This window comes from Calidris pugnax, unplaced genomic scaffold, assembly GCF_001431845.1.
Source record: "Calidris pugnax isolate Ruff unplaced genomic scaffold, ASM143184v1 scaffold27, whole genome shotgun sequence".
NCBI classification, from domain to species: Eukaryota; Metazoa; Chordata; class Aves; order Charadriiformes; family Scolopacidae; genus Calidris; species Calidris pugnax.
The window spans coordinates 19,509,626-19,533,005 of record NW_015090893.1 but is presented as its reverse complement, the minus strand read 5'-3'; the positions used below and the strand labels follow the sequence as shown (position 1 = coordinate 19,533,005).

At 44.2% G+C, this 23,380-nt stretch overlaps 1 protein-coding gene across 1 annotated transcript in view; it reads left to right on the top strand.

Annotated features, from left to right (window-relative positions):
* The window catches only part of LARS (leucyl-tRNA synthetase), a 24,511-nt gene extending 1,131 nt beyond the window's left edge, over window positions 1–23,380 (top strand). Inside the window, exons 2-33 of the mRNA XM_014947786.1 lie at window positions 35–159; window positions 1,015–1,133; window positions 1,572–1,659; window positions 2,353–2,433; window positions 2,849–2,989; window positions 3,685–3,846; window positions 4,523–4,635; window positions 5,008–5,071; window positions 5,604–5,671; window positions 6,009–6,234; window positions 7,349–7,436; window positions 7,531–7,607; window positions 8,277–8,330; window positions 9,142–9,282; window positions 9,652–9,729; window positions 10,604–10,689; window positions 10,782–10,847; window positions 10,951–11,033; window positions 11,649–11,787; window positions 12,998–13,210; window positions 14,011–14,068; window positions 14,969–15,032; window positions 15,626–15,809; window positions 16,045–16,135; window positions 16,961–17,101; window positions 17,606–17,746; window positions 17,833–17,943; window positions 18,487–18,597; window positions 19,661–19,765; window positions 19,862–19,957; window positions 20,573–20,705; window positions 22,325–23,380. Of these exons, the coding sequence (XP_014803272.1) occupies window positions 35–159; window positions 1,015–1,133; window positions 1,572–1,659; window positions 2,353–2,433; window positions 2,849–2,989; window positions 3,685–3,846; window positions 4,523–4,635; window positions 5,008–5,071; window positions 5,604–5,671; window positions 6,009–6,234; window positions 7,349–7,436; window positions 7,531–7,607; window positions 8,277–8,330; window positions 9,142–9,282; window positions 9,652–9,729; window positions 10,604–10,689; window positions 10,782–10,847; window positions 10,951–11,033; window positions 11,649–11,787; window positions 12,998–13,210; window positions 14,011–14,068; window positions 14,969–15,032; window positions 15,626–15,809; window positions 16,045–16,135; window positions 16,961–17,101; window positions 17,606–17,746; window positions 17,833–17,943; window positions 18,487–18,597; window positions 19,661–19,765; window positions 19,862–19,957; window positions 20,573–20,705; window positions 22,325–22,530 (3,653 nt within the window). The 3' untranslated portion in view covers window positions 22,531–23,380. The remainder of the gene's footprint in view (window positions 1–34; window positions 160–1,014; window positions 1,134–1,571; window positions 1,660–2,352; window positions 2,434–2,848; window positions 2,990–3,684; window positions 3,847–4,522; window positions 4,636–5,007; window positions 5,072–5,603; window positions 5,672–6,008; window positions 6,235–7,348; window positions 7,437–7,530; window positions 7,608–8,276; window positions 8,331–9,141; window positions 9,283–9,651; window positions 9,730–10,603; window positions 10,690–10,781; window positions 10,848–10,950; window positions 11,034–11,648; window positions 11,788–12,997; window positions 13,211–14,010; window positions 14,069–14,968; window positions 15,033–15,625; window positions 15,810–16,044; window positions 16,136–16,960; window positions 17,102–17,605; window positions 17,747–17,832; window positions 17,944–18,486; window positions 18,598–19,660; window positions 19,766–19,861; window positions 19,958–20,572; window positions 20,706–22,324) is intronic.

Sequence of the window (23,380 nt, the reverse complement as noted above, 5' to 3'; positions counted from 1 at the left end):
GGGCGCGGGGCGGGCGGCGTTTCGGGGGGCGCAGGCGGCTGGCGGAGCTTCGGGAGGCGGGGGGTCCGTGCGGGTCCCGCGGGGGGTAGCAGCCGGCAGAGCGGCGGAGTGGCGCTGAGGTGGGTGACTCAGGAGCGGCATTACACTCCCCGGAGTGAGGTGGGACCTTCCCTTGAGCTGTCCTGTGTTGGCTGTGCCGTTACAGGCCCGGGGGGGTTCGCTGGGCGCTGCCGGTGTTAATGGATTCCTGTCTGTCTGTGTGAGTGAAGGGGGGGGCAGCCCCTGCCCCGCGTCCCTCAGCGGTGCCGCCTTCTTTTTTGGGGAAAACCCCCAAACCCTCGGAGCTGGTGTCTGTCCGGCCGTAGGGCTGCCCCGTCCGGAGTGCCTGTGGCCTTTAATGCTTCCCATATGTTGTACAATAAAAGAATGAGGAGAAGGAATATCTAACCCTCAATGGTGGTGTTTAAACACTGAGAGATTTTTTTAAAATATTTTACTTTAAGAACTCTCTTTCTGAACTACAGTTCCAGTAGATTTGTGTGCCAGAGCCTTCTCCCAGCATAGGAACTGCTGTTCCCACTTATTTATAGGAAGATGGAGAAACATTACACGGAGCTTATGAAGAGTCTGGAACAAAAGCAGAATTCCATAGGTTTTTTTATAATTTATACCCACTACTGTCTCTCCGGTTCAAACACCTTTGAATTTGTTAGTTATTGGTGAGATGATTGGCTAGTTGGGCACTTTGTATATTTTGTTGACTACTGTAGGGTTCTTTGCCTTGGAAGAGGGTCGTTAACCCTTCCCTCACAGATTTTTGGCCTGGTTTCGGAAGGCTGAGTCTCGATGATGCAGATTTACACGCCCCAGCTGTGGATCCTGTTAGTGCTGCTCTGTTGTGAGGCTGTGCTGCAGGGAACAGCTGCCCTCCAGGGAGTTCAGGGGTGCTCTCCAATATATGACAATTCTGTATTTGTTAACCCCTTCGCTCAGACTTCTCTTTCTGTTTAACAGGAACGTAAAGGGACAGCAAAAGTTGATTTCCTGAAGAAAATTGAAAAAGAGATCCAGCAAAAGTGGGATGATGAGCGAGTCTTTGAGATTAACGCTTCGGACAGGCAGAACCAGAAGAGGTAGTGCTGCATTCATTTTTTTGGTTTTACCTTTAACAGAGGCAGTGTCTGAGGGGAAAAGCCGAGGCATGAAGTACAGTGCAAAGGTGGAGGTGGTGTCCTAGAGCTCTGGAAATTGTCCTCCTTGCTCTGAGAGGTCAGGAAGCAGCATTAGAGCTTGTCACCCTTGGGCAGGTGTTATATCAATTTCAAAGCTTCTCTGGGATGTCAGCCCTATGTGGGATTTTGTTTTTTGCACTTTTTTAAAAAGAGGTAAGAGCTGTTAGTGTATCAGTTCTCGAAAATCAGAGACTCGTGTTACTGGCAAGGAAATAGTGTTTTAACATCAGTGTGGGCTGGTAATAGCTGAACGTGTCAGTTAACTGTTTTACTTTTGCATCTTCTGGTTGTCATTTTAAAAGCTAATTACATTTTTTAATTCTTTGAATTTCTTCTTAGCAAGGGAAAGTACTTCGTTACATTTCCTTATCCCTACATGAATGGCCGCCTTCACCTGGGACACACGTTTTCTTTGTCTAAATGTGAGGTAAAAGTTTTCCTTTGCTAATACCTTTAAATACTACTCTAGAACAAGTGCTCATTTTGTAGTTAAATGTTGAGCTAACAGAATTCCTGGGTAATTACTTTATAGAGTCAATAATGACTTAGCTCAAACCTTCTTTTTTTTCCCATTTTTGTCAGTGCAAATATTGCTGGTTGAAGAGAAATGCCACTGATTGCTTTTTTTTTTTTAATTCTAGGAGATTAGCCTACAGGTATTTTCCCTACTCAGTCTTCTAGATTTGCCAAGATTTTTAGGGGATGGTATTTACCATTTGTTTGGCTGCTAAATGGCACAGACTTCACCAGAAATCCTGTTCTGTTGGGTGTGAGTCCTGGGCTCTGTTACCTCTAGGTTAACAGGCTGTGGATACCAGTGCATGGGATTCCACAAAATCTGTCTGTTTGTGCCCATTCTTCTCTGGTCAAAGCCAGCCCCAGAGAATGAGGAGAGCTGGTACCTGGGCAGTTGGGCAGTGCCAGACCCCATAACAGCATCGAGTTTCGCTGCCTTTTCCTTTGCTTGGCTTCCGAGGGGCTGTGGGCTGCGTTCCTCCATCTTCCAGTAGTTTCATGTTAAAGAAAGAATTGCACTTGTTTTTTGGGAAGGGTGGGAAGGGTGCTGATTTAGCCTTATGCCATTCTCGTTTCATCTGTTTCGTTTTTCCGCTTCATCTAGTTCTCCGTTGGGTACCAAAGGCTAAAGGGGAAGAGCTGCTTGTTTCCCTTCGGGCTGCACTGCACAGGGATGCCCATCAAGGTGAGGTGCTTCCAGCTACTCAGGGCTCTTGCCCCTGACTATTAAGGGCATTGCTTACTGTCCATCCATAACATGATGTTAATTTAATCAAAAATTCATCAAGAGAGTGTGATTTGGAACCTGCATTTAAAGTAAAGGTGGGTTGTACTTGAACTGTCTAGAAAATAAAATGCTTTAAAGTTAAGGTTAGCTGTTGTATTTTTTCATTTGCAAGAAAGTCCTCCCTGTAAAGCTCTTCCTGCCCTGGCAGGTGTTCTTGAAACTGCAAGATCTCCTAGAATTTAATGGAATGTCCAGGAAAGGTGTAAAGCTTTGTAGTGGAATGCAAAGTGTTATCAGGAGAAAGCACCCCTTGGCTATGGTTGAAGCAGTTGCCACAGGAGAGTGCTGATAAACTACCAATAACTCTATTTAGGCTTGTGCGGATAAGCTGAAAAGAGAAATGGAGTTATATGGCTGCCCACCTGAATTTCCTGATGAGGAGGAAGAAGAGGAAGAAAGTTCTGCTAAAAAAGAAGAAGAAATTATCATCAAAGACAAAGCAAAAGGCAAAAAGGTAAACTTTAAACAAAGACTTTCTGTTTTGGTAGCTGTGCTCTCAAAGCTTCAAAGCTCTCAGTAGAGGTTTTCCTCCTTCACGCTCCTTAGAGAAACCTGTTGTAGGGGGTAACCCTGCTTTCGCAGTGGCAGGGGATATATGTATGCCCACTATTCTGATTATTCTCTTGGAAATTGGTACCTAGTCTATTCTGACTAGACAAGTTTAGTAAAATCATCCAAACTATTTTGGCTGATCAGGTATTTAAATGAGATTTACGATTTTTGGGAGTATCACAAAGCCAGGAGAACAATCAAGTCTACGAGAAAAGTAGAGGTGTCCTTAGGTGTGTTGTTGGTGTGTGCTAAAGAGATTGGCACACAGGAAGTGTTAGATTTGGGATTCTCTGCTCTGTGCCAGCATCAGCTGTGACCTCTCCTGCTCCTGCAGGTGGTAAGTTGCTGTTGGGCAGAGACGAGATCTCATCTGAAGGACAAGAGCTGGAAGAAGTGATACGGGCAAAGGAACAGCAGAAAAGGTTTTTGATACAAGGATATAGTGCAGGACAGCTCCACTTTTTCATGGTAAAAGAGTATTTGTCTTTTGTATCTGGAAATGGGAAACATTAACATTAGTAGAGAAAAGTGCTCTGGAGCGTATGAAGCTGTTGTGAGTACAGGCATATCACTTTTCCTGATCTCCTGTCCTTGCAGAGTAAGGCTGCTGCCAAGACTGGCTCCTCCAAGTACCAGTGGGGAATCATGAAGTCCTTAGGGCTGTCTGATGCAGAGGTGGTCAGTTTTTCTGAAGCAGAGCACTGGCTGGAGTATTTCCCTCCCCTCGCTGTCCGGGACCTGAAGAGCATGGGGCTGAAGGTAACGGGGGAAGCTGGAATTGAGTTCTGCATGAGCCATGCCTGTGTTGTCATTGTGTTTGTGATTGTGCTGCTGCTCCTTGGAGAAGATTTTCTGTATAATACCAACATTAGTCTAGAAAACTTTCTGGTATTTTTGGTATTATTCCTTTAACCTTTTAATAGTCTTGGGCGATAATTAAGTGCTTTCTTACATAGAGCTTATACCCTGTGCAATGATCACAGTGGAAACAAGAAATGAATAAAGGAATTTAAACTTTTGCTTCTTATTTCTATATTAGATAACTGTTCTGTAATCACTATTGGCAGTAATTTTAGGAAGAACAATGATATTAAATAAAGATACTTGTCCTGCTGACAACAGACTTAAAAATTAAGACAGAGATTACGAGACAAGGTAGTGCTGGAATGGAACTGGAGCAATGGTTAAAAGTGCTACAGAATCTCTGCAGTTCTCAGCCAGCAGACAGGACCTTGCATCATTAACATCTCAGCCCTGAAAGACACTCACACGCAGACTGGGAGTTCTGTGTTTAAGCATCACCCTTTGTGTGATACTCACGTTATCTTTTTGGAGAGAAACGTCTTTTTATTTTTAAAATGATAGTTTTGCTATCATGAAGTTCCTTGAATTTCTTTATTGTGTTTACTTACTGGGGGCTGTTACATGTTTCCAGGTGGACTGGAGGCGTTCTTTCATTACTACAGATGTTAATCCTTACTATGACTCCTTTGTACGATGGCAATTCCTTACATTAAAGGAAAGAAATAAGATAAAGTTTGGGAAACGGTGAGTCTGCTGCTGAGCTCCAAGTTTATTGTTTTACCAAAAATTGAACTCTATGACATGTCTCTAGAACATGCTTATAACTCACATTTTGAAATGAAAGGATTTCAGTTTATACTCTGCTAGCATGGTGAAGTGGTATATTCATTGTGCTAGTGAAGTGTGGGAGATTGTGTTCCTGTTTCAGTTTTTCCATGGATATCAACTCCAAGCAAAACAGGACCCATACTGAAAGTTTTTGCAAAAACTGAACATTAACATTGGTAGAAACAGATTGATACAAAATTTGAAAATACCATTAAGAGGCCCCTTTTTCATTGAGTGTTTTTTTTCCTCTATTTTTTTGCTACTAATTGAAAATATACCTTTTTCTAGATACACGATTTATTCTCCAAAAGATGGACAGCCTTGCATGGATCACGACAGGCAAACAGGAGAGGTAGTATTTTTAATTGACGTTTTTATGTATTACTTATGATCTTAAAAGCTGAATGGGAAAAAAATTGTATCTTGAAGCAAAATGGATTTTGTACGTACAGAGTGGTGGGTTCTCAATTGTCAGTACATGGGGAAAATTGAATGAACTCCTCTATTGAGAGTATTTGCCTCAAACTATGGATAGTATTTTCCATTGTAGCTGTTTTCTGTGATTTGGCAGTTTGTGCCGGCAGCATCACTGTGTCGTACCATTATCTGTCTATTGAAACAAAGCCAATAAGCTGTTATTAACTCATATGTTACTGAGACAGCGGCTATGTCCAAAAACATTCCTTTGTTTTTGGACATAGGGATAAAGCGTGACCTCTCTCTCCAGTCTGTGGTTCAGTAAACAGCCATTTGTATCCATGGAAATAGGAGTTACTTTAAAGAACTCATTGGTACCTTAAATAGAATTTAGGTCAGAATAGGATTTATTTTCTTTACTGCTTGAGCTAGTGCCTGTATTTATTGCTGCATTATGTGAATTGCAGGGTGTTGGGCCTCAAGAGTATACACTGATAAAAATGAAGGTGTTAGATCCTTATCCTGCAAAATTAAGGTAGGTCTTGAATTTGTGATGGAAAATAGGTTCTGTCTCATGACCATTAAATTAGACAGTCTGTTTTGCCTAATGCAGAACATAATTTCCCTGTTATTTCTGTCACTTCAAAGACTTGGTCTCTGTTTTGAACTGCTGTATTCACTAGTCCATGTGAAACTCAAATTGGAGTTTAAAATAAAAAGGAAAGAAAATGAAAAACCCACAAAGAACTTAACGACCCACTTCCATCGCTTAGGAAGTGTTACTTAAAAGTTCATATTAGCTTAAAAGCATGTTCTGTGTTGTCCTGAATGTTTTTATTTTGGTGACTTATCAAGTACTTCTTTCCCCCCAGTGGTCTAAGAGGGAAAAATATCTTCTTGGTGGCTGCCACACTCAGACCAGAGACCATGTTTGGACAGACGAACTGCTGGGTGCGCCCAGACATGAAGTACATCGGCTTTGAAACTGTCAATGGGGATATTTTTATCTGTACCCAGAGAGCTGCCAGGAACATGTCCTACCAGGGCTTTACCAAAGACAATGGAGTGGTGCCTGTGGTCAAGGAGCTGATGGGAGAAGTAAGCATCTTGCTGCTCGCTGGGCAGGCTGGGCTCTGCCTGTGGAGCTTGTGCTCACAAAGGTGATGGGAGAATTCTACTTACTAAGAAAGTACATGAACTATTACAAAAATTGCGGAGTGTTTAGTGACTAAAGAGCAAGTAGAAGACAGCTTTCTTGGCAGCCAAGCTCCAGCTACTGCTGGGAGGTTAACCTGCTGCACTTACCTGTGGCAGATGCATCACCAGTGCCTCGGTGTTATGTGGTGAACGAGTGGTTTTCAGTGCTGTGTGTCTGCGCGCGGGGAAGAGTGGTGACTCCTCTGTGAGGAATGGGAAGGGATGGGAAAAAGTAATACCTGGATAGGGTTGTGAGAAAAAGGCTTTTTCTTGATGCTGAAATTTCCAGTACATCTTTGTGAATGAGGCTTTCTTAGCTTAGTGGTTGAATGTCAGTGGTTTTACTATTGCTATCCTCAACTTCTGCGCTCTAAATAACTAGTTTGTGGTGGTTGTTCATCCTCATACAAAGTACCTTCATGCTGTTTGCATCACTTGATCTCCATTCACTAAAACTTGTCACCGTTTTTCTTGATCCTGCATGGAAGGATGAAGTAGAAAATACAGCTTTTGTTTCTTTGTTAGTAGAGATAATGTGAATCCAAGCAAATTAGAAGGTAGAAGACAACATCAAGACTACCCCTGTCAGCGCACAAAAGCTCTTGACAGTGCACTTCTCCTGCCTTGTTTAATCCAGCTTTTGACATTATTTCCTAATTCATTCCTGCCTTGATGCTGATGTGCTTCAGATACTTGGAGGCAAACTGTTCCCTGCTTACTGTCTTTGTCCCACTCTACACTTCAGTAGTTTTGCCTTCTCTGTATTACATTGTCTATATTTACTGGTAGAAAACTTGAATACCAGGTAATAGTCCATATGCTTCTCATATGGTACATATGTGCTTTTTCATATGCACTTCCTTTTGTCTAACGATAGATACAATTTTTCTTTTAATTTAGTGTTTGTAATATGTAAGGAATGCCAGTGAATTTGAAGAATATCAGCCAGGAGAGCTAATCCAGCTAGGCTGAAAAAATGTGCTTTATTGTAATGGTGTCCCTTTGTCCTGCCCAGGAGATTCTCGGTGCTGCGCTTTCGGCACCTCTCACCGCCTACAGAGTTATCTACGCTCTTCCCATGCTGACCATCAAGGAGGACAAAGGTAACCCTGCAGCAGCCTCTTGCCAGGCCCATCTGAGGGCACCGTGCATTCTGTACACACTGACTAACCTTTCATCTGCTCTCTCTCTGCCAAGGGACTGGAGTGGTAACGAGTGTTCCCTCCGATTCGCCGGATGACATTGCAGCCCTGAGAGATTTGAAAAAAAAGCAGGTCAGTCTGTTAACTGAATTCCTTCTGTTTCCTTTCTGTAGCATGGAGGGTCAAAGCGGATATCCAGTGGGTAAAATGAATCCCCCCTTAGTTGGAGTTTTGCCATCTCTGATTGAATTCAAAGTACTTAAAGAAAAAATAAAATAATGAAGCTAAAACCAGCTGGGCTGTGACAGGTTTTTATTCTCAAATTTCAAGAAGAGTTTTGGACAAGAATCGCACAACTTCTGCTGCATGTTAAGGTACAGAAGAATTCCAGTGACATGGAAATAAATTCCTGTTGTGGAAGTGACTTCCAGAGATGAGACTGACCTCTGTATGAATTCCAAATGAGGCTTAAAGTAGCTGTTGCTGTTACAGCTTCAAGAGAACATCAGTGTCTAAACAGCTGTCCCTGGCTATTGAGTTCTTGTCCCACTCATTTTGAGGGTAGAGTAAATGATGGGTTTTTCCCTCTTAAAAATGTCGACAATTATCACAAAGAATCACCTGGAAATGGAATGGGGATTAAACTCTGGTGTGAGAACTGGTGAGAAGGCAGGGAATTGGCTTTGTCTGCTTTATAACTAAATACTATGTACAAGAAAGACCCTAAAGAGATAAAAAGCTTTAAATCCATAAGATTTTTCTTCTAACTATATTGCACTGTTTTTCTTTTAACTTCCAAAGGCTCTGAGGGTGAAGTATGGCATCAAAGATGAAATGGTGCTGCCGTTTGAACCGGTGAGTACACCCAGACGTGTCCCTCTGCAGCACACCTGAAGAAGTTTTCGTGTTTTGATGGAGTTGTACTATTTGGTCTGTTAGGGGTGACAACCAGGATTGGTGATTCAATGCTATACTTTGGAGATAAAGTATTAATTTTTGTGGGAATTAATGTTTTGGAGAGTGGATTGCACCGTTACACTGATAACCTGGTTGACGGTTAAAATGTACGGCCTTAATGGCCGGATGATCGTTGTTCTGTGCAAAGAGCTCAAGTCCCTTACTATAAATGCAGACTCATGAATCCGTTTCCATTAGAAAACACCAGTTACAGGTACAGCTTTCCCAAGGTTCTGCATTCCCTGGGCTTCCACTCACCTCAGCACTGGTGTGGCTGGGATGCTCTGGTGTTACTGTTTGTGGGAGGGCAGGTGGGCAGGCACACTGGGGACTGCTGGGGTGGTGGGTTTAGTGAGTGGAATTGCACTAACACTTGTGCAGATGTGCACACAGAGCAGCCCAGTGGAGCACAAGTTTGAGATTAGCCCTAGCATCCACTTCTGCTGTCATGAGGGTTCTTTGATACTGCTTTTGGCTGTGATACCATGCAGTTCAGGTACTCTGAGGTAACAGTAGCTGCCTTTTTTCCCCTCTGTGGCTCAGACTCCCCCGTCAGCCCTGGGACTGCAAACTGAGCAAAATACACTTGCCTGTCTCCTTCAGTGCCTCTAGTGAAACGTGTGAAATCCAGGAAACAAATCTTTGTGTAGATGTTATTACATTGAGCTAATGTGAACTGAGTATCTGAGACCAACTTGTGATTTCCCAGGTGCCCATCATTGAAATCCCAGGCTATGGCAACCTTTGTGCTCCGACGGTCTGTGATGAGCTCAAAATCCAGAGCCAGAACGACAGAGAGAAACTTGCTGAGGCCAAGGAGAGAGTGTACCTGAAAGGATTTTATGAGGGAGTAAGTAAGAAAAGATTTTGATAAGTGTTTTCTTGCTGAGTTTGATTAGGAGAACAAAAAGACAGTATGTAAAGAGCAAAAGTTTTTTAAAAAGATTGCAGGGAAGAAGGAGGTTTTTTCTTTTTTCTCAGGCCACTTTTTGATTAGACTTTTCCACTGTATGTGCTGACATGTACCCAAACGCATTTTGGGGTAAAGATGACCATCTGGTTAATGAAAAAAAACCCAACCAATTTCTGTATTCCTATTGTTTGCATATCAAAGACTGCAATAACTACTACTTCTTTATGTTGATCTAAAGAGCTATTGCATCTATTTCTTGTTAATTCAAAAAAAATAAAAATCAACTCTATGACCCATCTTTTTTAGGTAATGTTGGTGGATGGATTCAAAGGACAAAAAGTTCAAGATGTCAAGAAAGTTATTCAGAAGATGATGGTGGATAATGTACGTGATAGTCTGCACACTGCTTCTTTTAAATTATCTGTTTGTTTTTTTTGCAGCAGCCGAGCTGCTGAAGAAGGCTCTGATGGGTTCTGTGGTCCTTGTAGTGGTGTTTGTACAGCTACAGAGTACCCCATACCCACTGAAGAGGGACTTTGTGTTCTTGGATTAAGGATTAGTTTAATTGGAGACCTCTTATTCCCTGCTTCATCCCATCACCTTGTCTAGGAAATATTTTGGTGGCTTGGTTTAATCTTTGATGGAGTTGGGGAGATAGTGGAAGTGGGAGATGCCAGTGGTCAGTCTCTCCCAGGCCGTGTGACAGAGGCTGTCAGACACGGACACCCCGCTGCTGGGGCTCCTCCTGCAGAGAGGGAAGGGTAGTACATAGACAGTGGTCAAGCATCTCTCTAATTAGATTTTCCTGATTGGAAGTGAGTGAAGCTTCAGTTATTTAGTTGATATTCCCATGTGGTGGCAGCATTATGTTCAGATTATGATATAAGATTCATCCTGTTCCATCCTGCATCGGAATTCGGGATTTGTGAAGGTAGAACCAAAGTTCACTGTTATGTTCTTTTTTACCTCACCCTGATTTTTTTAGTAGCTCTTGTAATCAGTGGGGGCATAGTCAATGGGTATTACTTTGTGCTTCTGTCCTCCCTTTTTCCATGCATGGAGACATTCTTTACAAAACTATGTGAACTGAGAGCTTTGAAAAGTACAGTCAAGTAGTGGTGCTGTGCAGTGGTGAAAGCTATGCAATGAATGCTGTAAAACGGGTTAGAACGGAGAGGATGCATTTTAATAAGATGTAAGGATTTTCAAGACTTTGCTAAGTAAATAAATCTTAGCTTTTATTGCCCTTTCAACTCAGGATGAAGCCATGATTTACATGGAACCTGAGAAACAAGTCATGTCCAGGTCTGCTGATGAATGTGTCGTGGCCCTTTGTGACCAGTGGTAAGTGAAGTAAAGCTGTGGTTATAAAGTTACTGCCAAATTCTGTTCTCCTTGTGGATTGCTTTGTTAAAATAAACTTTCCCTGACTGTAGGTATTTAGACTATGGTGAAGTCACCTGGAAGAAACAGGCATCAGAGTGTTTGAAACACTTAGAGACGTAAGTTATAAATGTGGGTGTAAAGGGGAGTGGTCGTGTGCTGCTGCTGGCAGTGATCTAAGAGGGCTGAGAGGAGCCATTAGTAACAGCTTATTTCTTACAGATTTTGTGAAGAGACCAGGAGAAACTTTGAAGCTACTTTAGGTTGGCTGCAAGAGCATGCGTGCTCCAGGACATACGGCTTAGGTAGGCAGAACACTGCTTTTCTTTCTCAGTGCTTCAAGAAGATGGTACTCATCACTTCATTGGGAAGGCTTAAGTGCTATCTAGAGTCCAAAATACATTTATTTATTTAAGTGTAGAACAGGTCTATACAACACTGCATCTTGATCCAGCATCCTGCAGAAAGCACACCTTCTTGAGAACACATGGCCAGGGGCAATTTTATGTTTGCATTACTGCAGTTACTCTATGAGCATCTCTGTCAGTAGCTTTTTGCCTGGGCCTTTGATTTGGAGGGCACCTCAGAAGAGGGAGCTAATACCATTTCCTGGGTGTTCCCCTTACACTCTGACTAGCCTTCAGCGTGGGTACCCTGTAGTTTGATATGTAGCAATACATATCAAACCCATATCAAACCATCAGAAGCTGAAGTGTGTTTAGCAGTTGTGTTAAGGAGCTGACTGCAAAAATAGCAAGTACTTTCTCTAATCTTTAAGTGCTCAAGTTGAGTTTTTAAAAAAGGATTTTTAAAAGCATGAGTGCTTGCATATATGTGTGTGTGTCTGTGTATGTTCCACGGGCAGCACCCAGCTGCCTTTGTCCCTGTGACACTGCCTGAGCCTGGCTCCCGTCCCCCAGGTACCCGCCTGCCCTGGGACGAGCAGTGGCTGATCGAGTCCCTCTCGGACTCCACCATCTACATGGCCTACTACACCGTGGCTCATCTCCTCCAGGGGGGGGACCTGCGGGGCCAAGGGGAGTCTCCTCTGGGCATCAGGTGAGCAGAGAGAATCTGTGCCTTTTCTTGTGTAATTCCGTGTGCTTATCTCGGGGTTTGTTCTTGCCAAAGACTTGCCAGGCAGGCTGGTTCTGTGCTGTTGTGTTTAAAAAGCATTGTTGTTAAAACTGCAGGTGTTGTTAGCCAAGTTAGAGCAAATGTGCAGGGGGGGAAATAAGGAAAGAGAAAGGAGTGTGGTGGCCAGAGAGGAGGAATGTCCCTGGAAGCAGAACTGTGTGCAGAGTAAATCACCCTTTTCAATACTTGTTTGCCTTGCCCTGAGGTGGTCCCTGCCAGGTGTGTTTGAGTGATTGGTTTCAGTGGCTGCTGAGGTGTCTCTGTTTATTGGGACTGTTTTGTGGCTCTAAAGTACTGTGTGCTTCAGGGTACAAAGGGGGCAGGATTAGCACTTCGTTTTTGTTACTGTGTTAGAAGTTGGTAACTCTCTTGGAAGCTTAGAACCATCTTTTATCCACAACTTGTATGTGGAAACCTTCAAAGAAAGAAGGCGGCATTTGTACCCAAATACCTTCTGAGACTGTGCTGTGACCTCTGGGTTGGGGTAATGGTGAACTTCCAATGATGGAGGTCCGAGAGATGAGGTGGTACAACCCACTGGGAACTGAAAAAAACCCAATGTCAGTCCTGTCTGGAATCTTATGCTGTAATTTGCATGTTTGATGAGCTATTTTCTGCAGTAGTTTATACGTTGGATCTAGAACTTATCTTGTTCAATGCTATAACTAATCTGAAAACCATTTCCAAAGTGATGATTCTTACAAACAGGACTAGTTCTGAAGGTCTTGGCAAGGTTTTAATGCTGGCTCAAACGTCTCTAATTACAGAGAGGCTCCCTACATACCAGTCATGTCTGCAAACAAACTTTGAAGTGAGCATCCTGAGAACTGAATTATAGATTTGATGGAATGAAGTATATACAATTAGAGCATACTCTTATGTGAGGAGATAACATCTGTCTTACGGTGTTAGCAAATGCTTGTTACTAAGACTTACTCTGTGGGGTAAAGGAAAAGGGGATGTTGTTTCTGAAGCTGGACTCACTCACCTGACTCAGACAAAGTGCCTGAGCCCTCTCTGTCCGTGCTGGCTCTGCTCATCCAGAGTTGTGAGAACGAATGAGCGGCTCTAAGCTCTGGGGTGTAAGAGGGAACTTTTCCTGCCATCTCAATATGGGACTAATTCTGTGCAGGGCACATCAAATGAGCAAAGAAGTTTGGGATTACATCTTCTTCAAGGCAGCACCATTTCCTAAAACGGAGATTCCAAAAGAAAAACTGGACAAGCTAAAGGAGGAGTTTGAATTTTGGTACCCTGTGGATCTCAGAGTTTCTGGCAAAGATCTTGTTCCGAATCATCTCTCGTACTACCTCTACAACCACGTGGCCATGTGGGCAGAGCAAAGGTAAGGCTGGAGATAACACAGAGGAGATGAAGCTGGAGAGCTGCTTGTTCTGGTACATTTGCCAGTGGCTTTTTTGGACTTTACAACATTCAGAATTAAGTTGAAAATGTATTCTTTCATATTGCAGCTTTGCTACAGTTGTCTATAGTGGAATTTATTGAACTGGAAGGCTTTTTACTGTTATTTCCCCTCTTTTCTCTAGAATCCCTTAAAGATTTTAAGATGCAAGATTCTTAACATACAGATTCTAAAACGTTGAAAGCAGAACTGAAATCTAACTGCATGTTATGACTTTAATTGACTTGCTGAAATCCTGTCTGCTCTCAACGCAGGAATTCCAGCAAGTAGCATAATTGACAGGGCAGTTTCCGTTGGCTCTAGGGCACACCTGAGGGTTTAGTGTCCTTGGCTTGGTGCTGCTTTAGAGGGTACGTGTGAAACCGCATTGAAACCACACTGGTGTATCTTTAGGGTTTGCATTGTTGGACAATGCCAGTCATTGACCTTTAAATTAAATGTGGCTGCATAGCAGGAGGTGGGATAAGTGAAGTGTAATTGTAGGTGCAACGCTCCCTGCTTTGCTTTTCAGCAGTGATAATTCCTAACCCTTTTATTTGTAGTTCTTTCCATCTTCAGACACTCCTTGATTGTGTTTTTTTTTTAAGACACCCCCTGGGTATTTTTTTTAAGATTCCACTTAAGGTGTTCATCTCAAACTAGGACGTAAAATGTTTGTTCTTTCTTTTGGAAGAGAAAAATGTATTTCTTTACCAAATGGTATGTATCTTGTCTCCAAACAGAGAAAAATGGCCAGTAGCTGTGAGAGCCAATGGACACCTCCTGCTCAATTCGGAAAAGGTACAGTGAGGTTTGGTGTGTGAGGTGGCTTTTGCGCTTGTCAAAGTAGGCACTTGCCAGCCAGACTGGAAAAATCCTTCTTGGAATTTGAGAGGAGGAAATAGTGAAAACTCTAGTTTCTTCATTGCTGCCCTCCAGTTTTTCCTTCATCTGAGGTAAAGACCTGCCTTTCCTCCAATTCTATCTAACGCTTTCCTTAAGTTAGTTCTTGTATGGCTTCACCGCTTTTGTAAGGATTTCAGTGCATTTGTTAAGTTTTAGGGTCATATAGAATGTAGTATGGTATTTTTTTGACTAAATTTCAGCTTTCTTAGGCATTGGAGTAGGTGCAGTGAGGGAGAAAAGTTAGTGCAAATAACTTGCTAATGCATGCAAGTTCTGAAATGGAATATAATTGAATTTAAGAGTGCCTGAACCTGGAAATTAGGCCTTGGACACTTCAATATGAAGCAAAAAAACCTCCTCCAGAGTCCTTCTTGAAAAGTCAGTGCTGGATGATCTTAAAGCTCCAATTTTGAAGTAATATTTAGTTTAGGTAATTTCTGGAATTCAATTTTGGTACCAGTTATGCCATTTTTCAAGGCCTGACAAAGTCTGTGGCTGACCCCACAGGATGCAGGAGACAGCGAGCGTTTCCCTGCAGCCATGGGGTGTGAGGGCCTTAGTCCTAACAACTCATGGAGGTCTCAAGACAAGCTCAGCACTCAGGAGTTAGAGGAGTGCTTGCAGAGCTTAGTCGCCTTTTACTGTGGTTCAGCTCAGATTTACCAAATGGCTTTTGCTACGATTCATGAGAAGATGCTTCCTCTGTGGGTTGCCCATACCCTTGTCGCGTTGTTCTTGCTTATCCAACAGCAACGCGGGTGTGGGAGAAAACAAAGACTCTTCTGTTTCTTTCAGATGTCTAAATCCACAGGCAACTTCCTCACCCTAACCCAAGCTATCGACAAGTTTTCTGCAGATGGTAAGTGTGTTCTCACCTGCATCTGGTTTTCAATTATGCCAAAAAGACTGAAATGAGTGTTTTGCTCTCAAAGGAGCAGTGGGTTTATTGGAGTAATGAATTGCAGTAAAACTCGTGTTCAGCACCTGTCCTTGTTTGAAAAGCTGAGCTCTGTTTAGAAAGCTGGGCACAGCCTCTGTGTCAGCCAGGAACTGCTCCTGGTGGTGAGAGCCCCCAGAGGGTCCCTGTTCCACTCTTCCACGTTCACTGAAGAGATCAGAAGATGAGGCACGCGCTGGTGCTGCCCGCTGTGTGTTCGTGCACACCCCGCTCCTCTCGTGTATGCCCTCGTGCTTTGGACATCTCCGTGGTTGTACATCTCCTGGTTGAGGGGTTCTGGCTGCTTTCCTTCCTCAGGAGGGCAGTGCAGCTCCCCTGGGTGAAGGGCATCCTTGGAGACTTCTCTCTCCAGTTGGCCAGGCAGTTTGTAAATCCACTTTGCATGTTATTAACTCCTAATGAGAAGTTAGTTGTAATTCACTCTGAGTCCCGTGGCTCTCTCTATCCAGCAGCTCGTTGTGTGCTGGCCACGTGAGCTCTCTGGTTTCTTCCAGGCATGCGTTTGGCCTTGGCTGATGCTGGGGACACCGTCGAAGATGCCAACTTTGTGGAAGCCATGGCAGATGCTGGTATTCTGCGTCTGTACACCTGGGTGGAGTGGGTAAAGGAGATGATTGCCAACAGAGACAGTCTGAGAAGTGGCCCTGCCAACACCTTCAACGACAGAGTCTTTGCCAGGTACCCTACAGAGGCTGATAATACAGTTTGGTCCGTTTCCTTCTTGCAAGGAACATTTCTTGTTTTTTGTTGGCTTTTTTTTTTTTTTTCCTGCAAATGAATGAATTCCGTAAACCAAACCACGTGACAGAGTGGGTTATGGGATTGTGCTGTGCTGGTGACAGTGATGTTTTACCCAGTGCTGTCATTGCGTGGGGCGGACTGAGCAACGGTGGTGTTTTCCCTTCCTCCCCAGTGAGATGAACGCAGGCATAGTGAAGACAGACCAAAATTATGAGAAGATGATGTTTAAGGAAGCTCTGAAAACTGGCTTCTTTGAATTTCAGGTAAGAGGTATCTTTTTAGCTATTTGTTACTTTGTGGATTTCTTTTGATCCTGCCGTCTTTGATGCCTAATTATACCGCTGAATTGGATTCAGAATAGTGCCATGAAACAAGAGTACTTTAATAGAATAAATCTGAGGTTATAAAGGTCTGCTTGGGTGATTTTTACAAAGGTCCAAAGGAAGACAACTGTGATGCCTGAAATAGTCCTGGTATCTAATAGGAGCAAAAAGCTGCTTATGAAAAGACTCTATTACAAAGAGTGGTTCCTGTCCTTATCCCCTTTGGAACAAGGAACATAAGAAATTCAGATAATACATCAACAAAATTGTTTGGAAGCAGAGTGCTTTTTGATATATTCCATAACCCATGTCTCCGGAGTGTCTGCTGAACCACGAGCTGCACTTAATGAATTACAGAGACTCCTTCATGTGGCTCCTTTATGATATTCAGGAGTATGATGAAGTAGGATGAATTGTATGTGTAATGATAGATCCTATTCATTGTATTTTTCTTGGTTCTTATTAGTATCTTTACGCGAGCTATTTGGGATGATAGTGCCCCATAAACAGCTGTGGATATTTGTGTCTTTTATGTCTGTGCCAATGAACACTTTTGAAAAAGTACTGTATTATTGCAGAAATCAAATGGCCAACAGCCAGATTCACACTCAGGTGCTTCATGAAAGTACAGTTCTTGTAAGAATCCATTACTGACTTCTAGGCTGCTTATGCTCTGTGGCCATTAGAGCAGAGAACGGAGTGTGGTTTCTTCTGGGTGTTTCTGCTGGCAGCTGGAGCTAACGGTGGGTGCGTTGGCTGTTTCAGGCGGCGAAGGACAAGTACCGTGAGCTGGCCATCGAGGGAATGCACAGGGAGCTAGTCTTCCAGTTCATTGAGGTGCAGACCCTGCTGCTGGCTCCCATCTGTCCCCACTTGTGTGAGCACATCTGGTCACTGCTGGGAAAGGTACTCCAGTCTTGCTGTTTGGTTTGGATCTAAGCCTTTACTGGTTGTTAGTAAGGCTCCCATCAGGCTTATGGGTGTCTTTCATATACAAGTGGAAGAAACATGTGTCTTTTAATATGAAGAGCCACACTAGCTGATTGTCCATGGGCTGGTGACCACAGAGAGCCTGTTACTGGGGTGATACGAGAAACTTTAATACCAGTCACTTCGGTTGTGGACTCACAAAGAGGTGATCTAAAATTAACGCAAATAATGCAATATTCCCACACTTAGGCATGAAACTTAGTTGATTTATTTTAATGCCTTGTGCTTGTAGCTGGGGTTAGGCAGCTGTATGGCAGGAGTAACTGTGTGTATAGTCCCTAACACCCTGCCCACAAGTGCCTGGGTGCTCACTGGGGTTCAGACTGCCTGATCTCCAGTTTCCAGTCAGGCTGTAATGGGCTGAAAACCCACCAGACAGTGGTGTGTCTCAGTGTGTGTGCCTTCTCCCTCTCCTCGCAGCCCGGCTCCATCATGACCGCCTCGTGGCCGAGCGCGGGCCCCGTGGATGAGGTGTTGATCCGCTCCTCCCAGTACCTGATGGAGGCAGCCCACGACCTGCGCCTGCGCCTCAAGAGCTACACGGCACCTGTGAAAGGGAAGGTGGGGTGCTCCTTCCCAAGTGTGTGTGTGCACTAATTCCCTACTGCCTATGGCCCCTTCCTGACTTTGGTTCTTTGTGTCCGTAGAAAAGCACCAAGGAACCTGCCCAGAAGCCTTCTCACTGCACCATCTACGTGGCAAAGAGCTACCCGCCGTGGCAGCACACCACCCTGTCCCTTCTGCGCCGCCACTACCAGGTACTCGGCCTGTCCTGCTTCTTTGGGTGGCTTACCTGCTTTTTGTGGGCTCTTCTTTCTCTCTGTAAAAAGCTTATACGTGGTAATTTGTTACCAAATTATTTAAATACAAAGCAAGATAGTTCTAACTTCATGCTTTTATAACTGTCCAGTAAATTTTGTGTATTGGTGCTTAATGAAAATGCTTCGGGGAATGTAATTGATTTGGCAGTATGATGTCATTTCAGGCTTAAATGTAGATTTAAAATGCATTCTGGTAGAGAATTTAAGTATATTATTATATAGTCACTGGAAAGAATAAAGAAAATGCAGAATAATCCTGAGTAGCCTGAATGGCAGGAGTTATCTGGGTTTTTTTGTCAAAATTCTAAAATATTACTTTAAAAGTGTTTCAAAGGGATTGGAAAATTACTATTATATTGGGATCAACGATGCTGACAAACGTCACTGGTATTTATGGGAAGCATGAGGGGTATATTGTATTAAAGGGTGGGTTTTTTCACTGATCCCTGCACTTTGTAATGGATGTTTGTGGATGTTCAGGCCAGTGGAGGTCACCTGCCAGACAACAAAGTCATTGCCAGCGAGCTCAGCGCCCTGCCCGAGCTGAAGAAGTACATGAAGAAGGTTATGCCCTTTGTTGCCATGGTTAAGGTCAGTGTCAGAGGGATGGTACTTGGACAGAAAAAGCTTTGGTGAATGAACTGTGTCAGCCAAAGGCAAGGACAGTCTGTAACTGTGCAGGGGGATTGTCGTTCCTTCATTTCATTCCATGATCTCCTCCTCGCTTTTGACTTCAGTCTCTGTCCTGCCCATAGCTTTATTTGCCATCTTCATGGCTTTGTTTATAACTGTCTTTGACACCTCTAGGAGAAAGATATAATAAAAATCTGTCATGTGAATTGGCCCAGTGAACTCCTGGTCTCGCTGGAGCTTGGTGGTTTGTGCCTTTTGCAGGTTAAGCAGTCTGTGCTTCAGTTGAAAGTGGGTTCCTCCGTCCATCGCATTTGACTCCTCCAGTTTCTTGTGCTAAATGGGAATAAGGTGTTGCTTTGGAGACATAAAAATGCTTAGAAAGTTAAGAACAAGGCTGGAAGAAAGGGACAGATTAAACATTGAAGAGGAAGTTCTCTTTTACTAAATAAATAAATAAAAAACTCACATGGTTTTTATATAGCCTGTAATACTTTCTCTCTTGTGACTGTTGCTGTTGGCTTTCTGGACTAATTAAGTTACTTTTATGTTGACATATAAAGCAGTTGTTATTTCCCTGCAGAGAACTTGTTTTACAGCTGCTGTGAGCGTGCCCAGTTGGTGTAAGCTCGGCCTTTATTTTAAACTAGGTCAGAAGACTGAAGTTCCTGCTGTGAAATGCCACTGAAATGCTGACTTATTTTGTGAATTCTCAACCTGCACATTAAGTAGGGATTATAAATAACTGTGAATGTCAAACACCTTTTCAATTCTATATTAAAAATGTGTTCTAATTGCTCTTACTCCTCCCATCAGTGTCAGAATTCCCTGTAGAAGAAACCCTGTTACAAGAGAATGATTGCTGCTGCGTTAGCATGTTGTGCCAGCAGAGAGCTGTCATATTTAAAAGCCTATTCTTTTCATGACTAATGTAGATAGTTTGCCATTTTGAAGCATCGTTTTACTTGCAGCGTTTAGAGGGGTTTAATCCTTTTTTTTTTTTCTTCTTTCTTTCCTTTGACAGGAAAACCTGGAGAAGAATGGTTCACGTGTTCTTGATCTGGAGCTGGAATTCGATGAGCGTGCGGTGCTCATGGAGAATATTGTCTACCTGACAAATTCCCTGGAGGTTGGTGTATCCCTGGTTCTCCAAAATGAAGAACCCCCACCTGTTTCAATAGATATCTATAATTTTGTAACCCACCCCTTGTTTTTTATTTAACAGCTGGATCACATTGAAGTGAAGTTTGCATCTGAAGGAGACGATAAAATAAAAGAAGACTGCTGTCCTGGAAAACCATTTTCCACATTCAGAACTGAGGTAAAATCAGATACTGGATTTTCAGATACTGGAAGAAATTCAGAAATTCAGATACTGGAAGCTTAAAAACTTATTTAAAAAAGCCCAACCAACAAACAAAAGCAAATACACCATTTAAAAACATGAATCAGACATAAACTTTGGATTTTTTTGCCTTGGATCCAACAACCCTTCAAAACAGGAAACATCTCCTGAAGCAAATAGGATTTATTTTCTTCTTCCTCTGTGTAGAGCCCTAAGTGTGACTGTGATTGCACCTGAGCTTTAGGGCTCCTCCAGCCTGTAATGATTTGGCCTGAAAGCTGTTAAAAACATGTGCCCTGAGCACAAGCCTATTCTGCATTTGTTTCTTTCAGCACGTGCCTCAGCAGCCCCTCCTTGGATCTGGCAGATTGTATTCAAAACACAGACCACAAACAGAGAATGGAGAAGGGCTTGTGCAAGTGTGGCTGGATCTCACTTCCCTGCTGTTATTTACCAATTATTGTGTTTTGGCTTATCCCTCCAGACTGTTTGTAGATAGATGGTGTTTATTTGTTTTAGTTTCGTATTTCCCCTGACCCTTGGATCACAAACTCAGATTCTCCTTTAATGTTTGTATTAACTTTCTTACAGCCCAGCGTGTCTGTGTTTTTGGTGAACCCTCAGCCATCAAATGGCCATTTCTCCACAAAAATTGAAATCCGGCAAGGAGACAGCAGGGAGACGGTGATCCGGCGCCTGATGAAGATGGACAGAGGAATCAAAGGTAAAGCACCAGCACCCACTGTCCCACACTGGGATGGGTGTTCCCAGGAGAGATGGGAAACCAAGCTGCTGCAGTGGGTGGTGCTGGCACAGGTGCTTGGAGAGGAGCAGGAGGTGCTGGGTTTGAGTGAAGAAGGAAAGGGAGAATCTGCAAACAGGCAGGCGTTTTTATGGGCTTTCCTCATTAGTCTTACGTTCTGCCACCGGTGCTCTGAAACCCAGTTTCAGCCAGGGATTAATAGGGATTTTTATTTCCCCTTGTGCTTTGGATTTCCAAGAAAAAAAGAGTTGGTCCCAAACTGGTCATAGGCAGCTTCTGCCACTGCTATTTTGGATCCCAGGGCTGAAAAAAAAATTTATCAAATTAATTTTTCTATTTAGCCTAAAGTGAATTAATTTAATAGTTGCTACATAGGTTCCTAATAATTTCTGTCCCAGTTCTTAGTGGAAATACTATCTGTTCAAGTTGGGATTATCATTGTTCATGCCCAACTCTAGCTAGCAGCCTCTGTGGGAACTAGTTTAATGTTCCTGCTGAATCCTCCCAGCCATTCATTCCCTCTCTGCTCGTGCATTCCTTGTGCACTGATGCGGTATTTGGGCTGCTGGAGGCTGAGCCCTGTGGAGGTGAGAGACAGCAAGCACTGGCAGAGTGTGTTGTGAGCTCCTGCTCCCTGGCAGTGGGGACTCTGGTCTGAAAGCACTGAGGCCATTTCATCTCCTGTAACCCCAGCTTTGCATTCACACTGTGGTGACACTGCCTGTTCCTTCCCCTGCTGTGGCTGGGGCCAGCAGTGGGGACCTGCACAGGGACAGCCAGGCCTCCCGTGGTGTGTGCCGGTGTCACCGCTCCTGACGGGCTGGTGCCCAGTGCTGGTGTGGCCGTGGCACCGGCGGAGGTCCCCAGGCAGGGCTGGGGGAGCCACCTTTGTGGTGCGTGTCCTTACAGCGTGGCGAGGGCCCTGCAGCGCTGCTGTGCTTTAGCAACCCCAATTCCATTGTGGGAAAAAATGCAGCTCTATGGAGGGTCTTTTTGTCTGGGAAAAATCCAGCAGATGTGTGTGTATCGGCTGCCCCTCTGCTGGGTGGATGTTCTGAAGGGACTGAGAATAAGTGAGATTGAGCGGTGACTCCTTCTCATGCTGTCTTTGCCAAGGGATGTCCCTGTTCTGGGGTGTGCAGGACCAGGAGCTTGGACTTCCAAGTCCCAGGCTTCCTGAAGGCTTCTCTTGCTCTGTGTGGCAGTCTGTATTAGTGTGCATTTTTATAGGGAATTGTATTTAAAGCTACTCTCACCTTCCCTTTCTCCCAGTCTCTGAAATTCATGGAAATGATCCTGTAACTGTTCTGTTACAGCTGTCCCCAAACCAGAGAAGGCAGGTTCAGGGCTTAGGGTGGTGTTGGGATCTGGTGTTTCTGTGGTTTGTCCCCATTTCCCTGGTAACTTGCTGTGTAATCACTGGACATGGTTGCAGTGGGTGACATCATCACGTGCGTGGTGTTCCCGAGAGGAGGTATTTCCTCGGAGCAGGTCGTTTGAGGTACCAAGTGTTGTTGTGATGAGCTGAGTGGCTGCAGCAGCTGCTGTGCAGAGCCCTGACAGCCCCTCTCCTGCTCCAGATCTCTCCAAGGTGAAGCTGATGAGGTTCGATGACCCCGTGCTCGGCCCGCGCCGTGTCCCCGTCCTCGGCAAAGAGGAAGCGGAGAAGACGCCCATCCTGGAGCAGGCCATCTTCCACATCGACCTGGGCCAGAGGCACGTCCGCGTCTCTGAGAACGGCCTGACGAGGGACATTGGGGACACCATTGTTTATCTCGTTCATTAAACTGACTCGGTCCCCGGCAGCGAGGGAGGTCAGAGAGGGACTTGGAAAGCGTCGGTAATGAACAAAGTTGAGAATTGATTCTAGAAAAAGGAAAAGCCCACCCAAACCAACCTGATTTTGCATGCAACTTCCTGCTCTTTTCAATGTGGATATAATAAAACTATTTTCCTCTGGCCCTTTGGCTTTTCTTGGAAAGAATCTGTTATCCCGTGCGCTGACCCGGCAGCTCTCCCCTCTCAGCTGGGACAGTGATGGCAGGAGTGAACTGGAGGGTGCTGTGCTGGGGATCCTGCTCCCGCCTGCAGGGCTGGGACCTGGGGACAGAGGCTGCTGCAAGTCTCCGGAGCCGCCGGGAAGGCAGCTGGCAGGAAAGCTCTCCTTAAATTCCTTCTCCAAAAGCACAGGTGTTGGTTCCAGGAAGCAGGGATTCGGGCAATAGAAATCCACTATATTGACAAAGCAGCAGCCAGATAATCTGAGCAGATAAAAAGGAGTTCAGAGTTTTAGCACAGTAAGTGTTGCTTCCTTGCGCTTTCAGCGTCGATGGGGTGTTCTCCCTTCCAGCAGCTCCCCAGGGAGCAGAGACCCATGGATTTTTGGGAGAGCTGGTGAAGTGGGGGGGGTGTGCCATTTGTGTTGGGTTTTTTTCTGCTGTGAGGGGGAAGTTAAACAGCAGTGGTATTTCTTACAGTCTCAGTGTTCAAGTGAATCAGCCCAACTGGGTTGTTAATGAGCAAGATAGAGCTAAAGAGCTGGAATTGTCTCTGGTGGTGTGTTGGCTTCCAGGAGATGTCACTGCGACGCTGGTTCTTGTGCTTTTTATCCCAATAAAAGCTGGTGCCAGGATAAA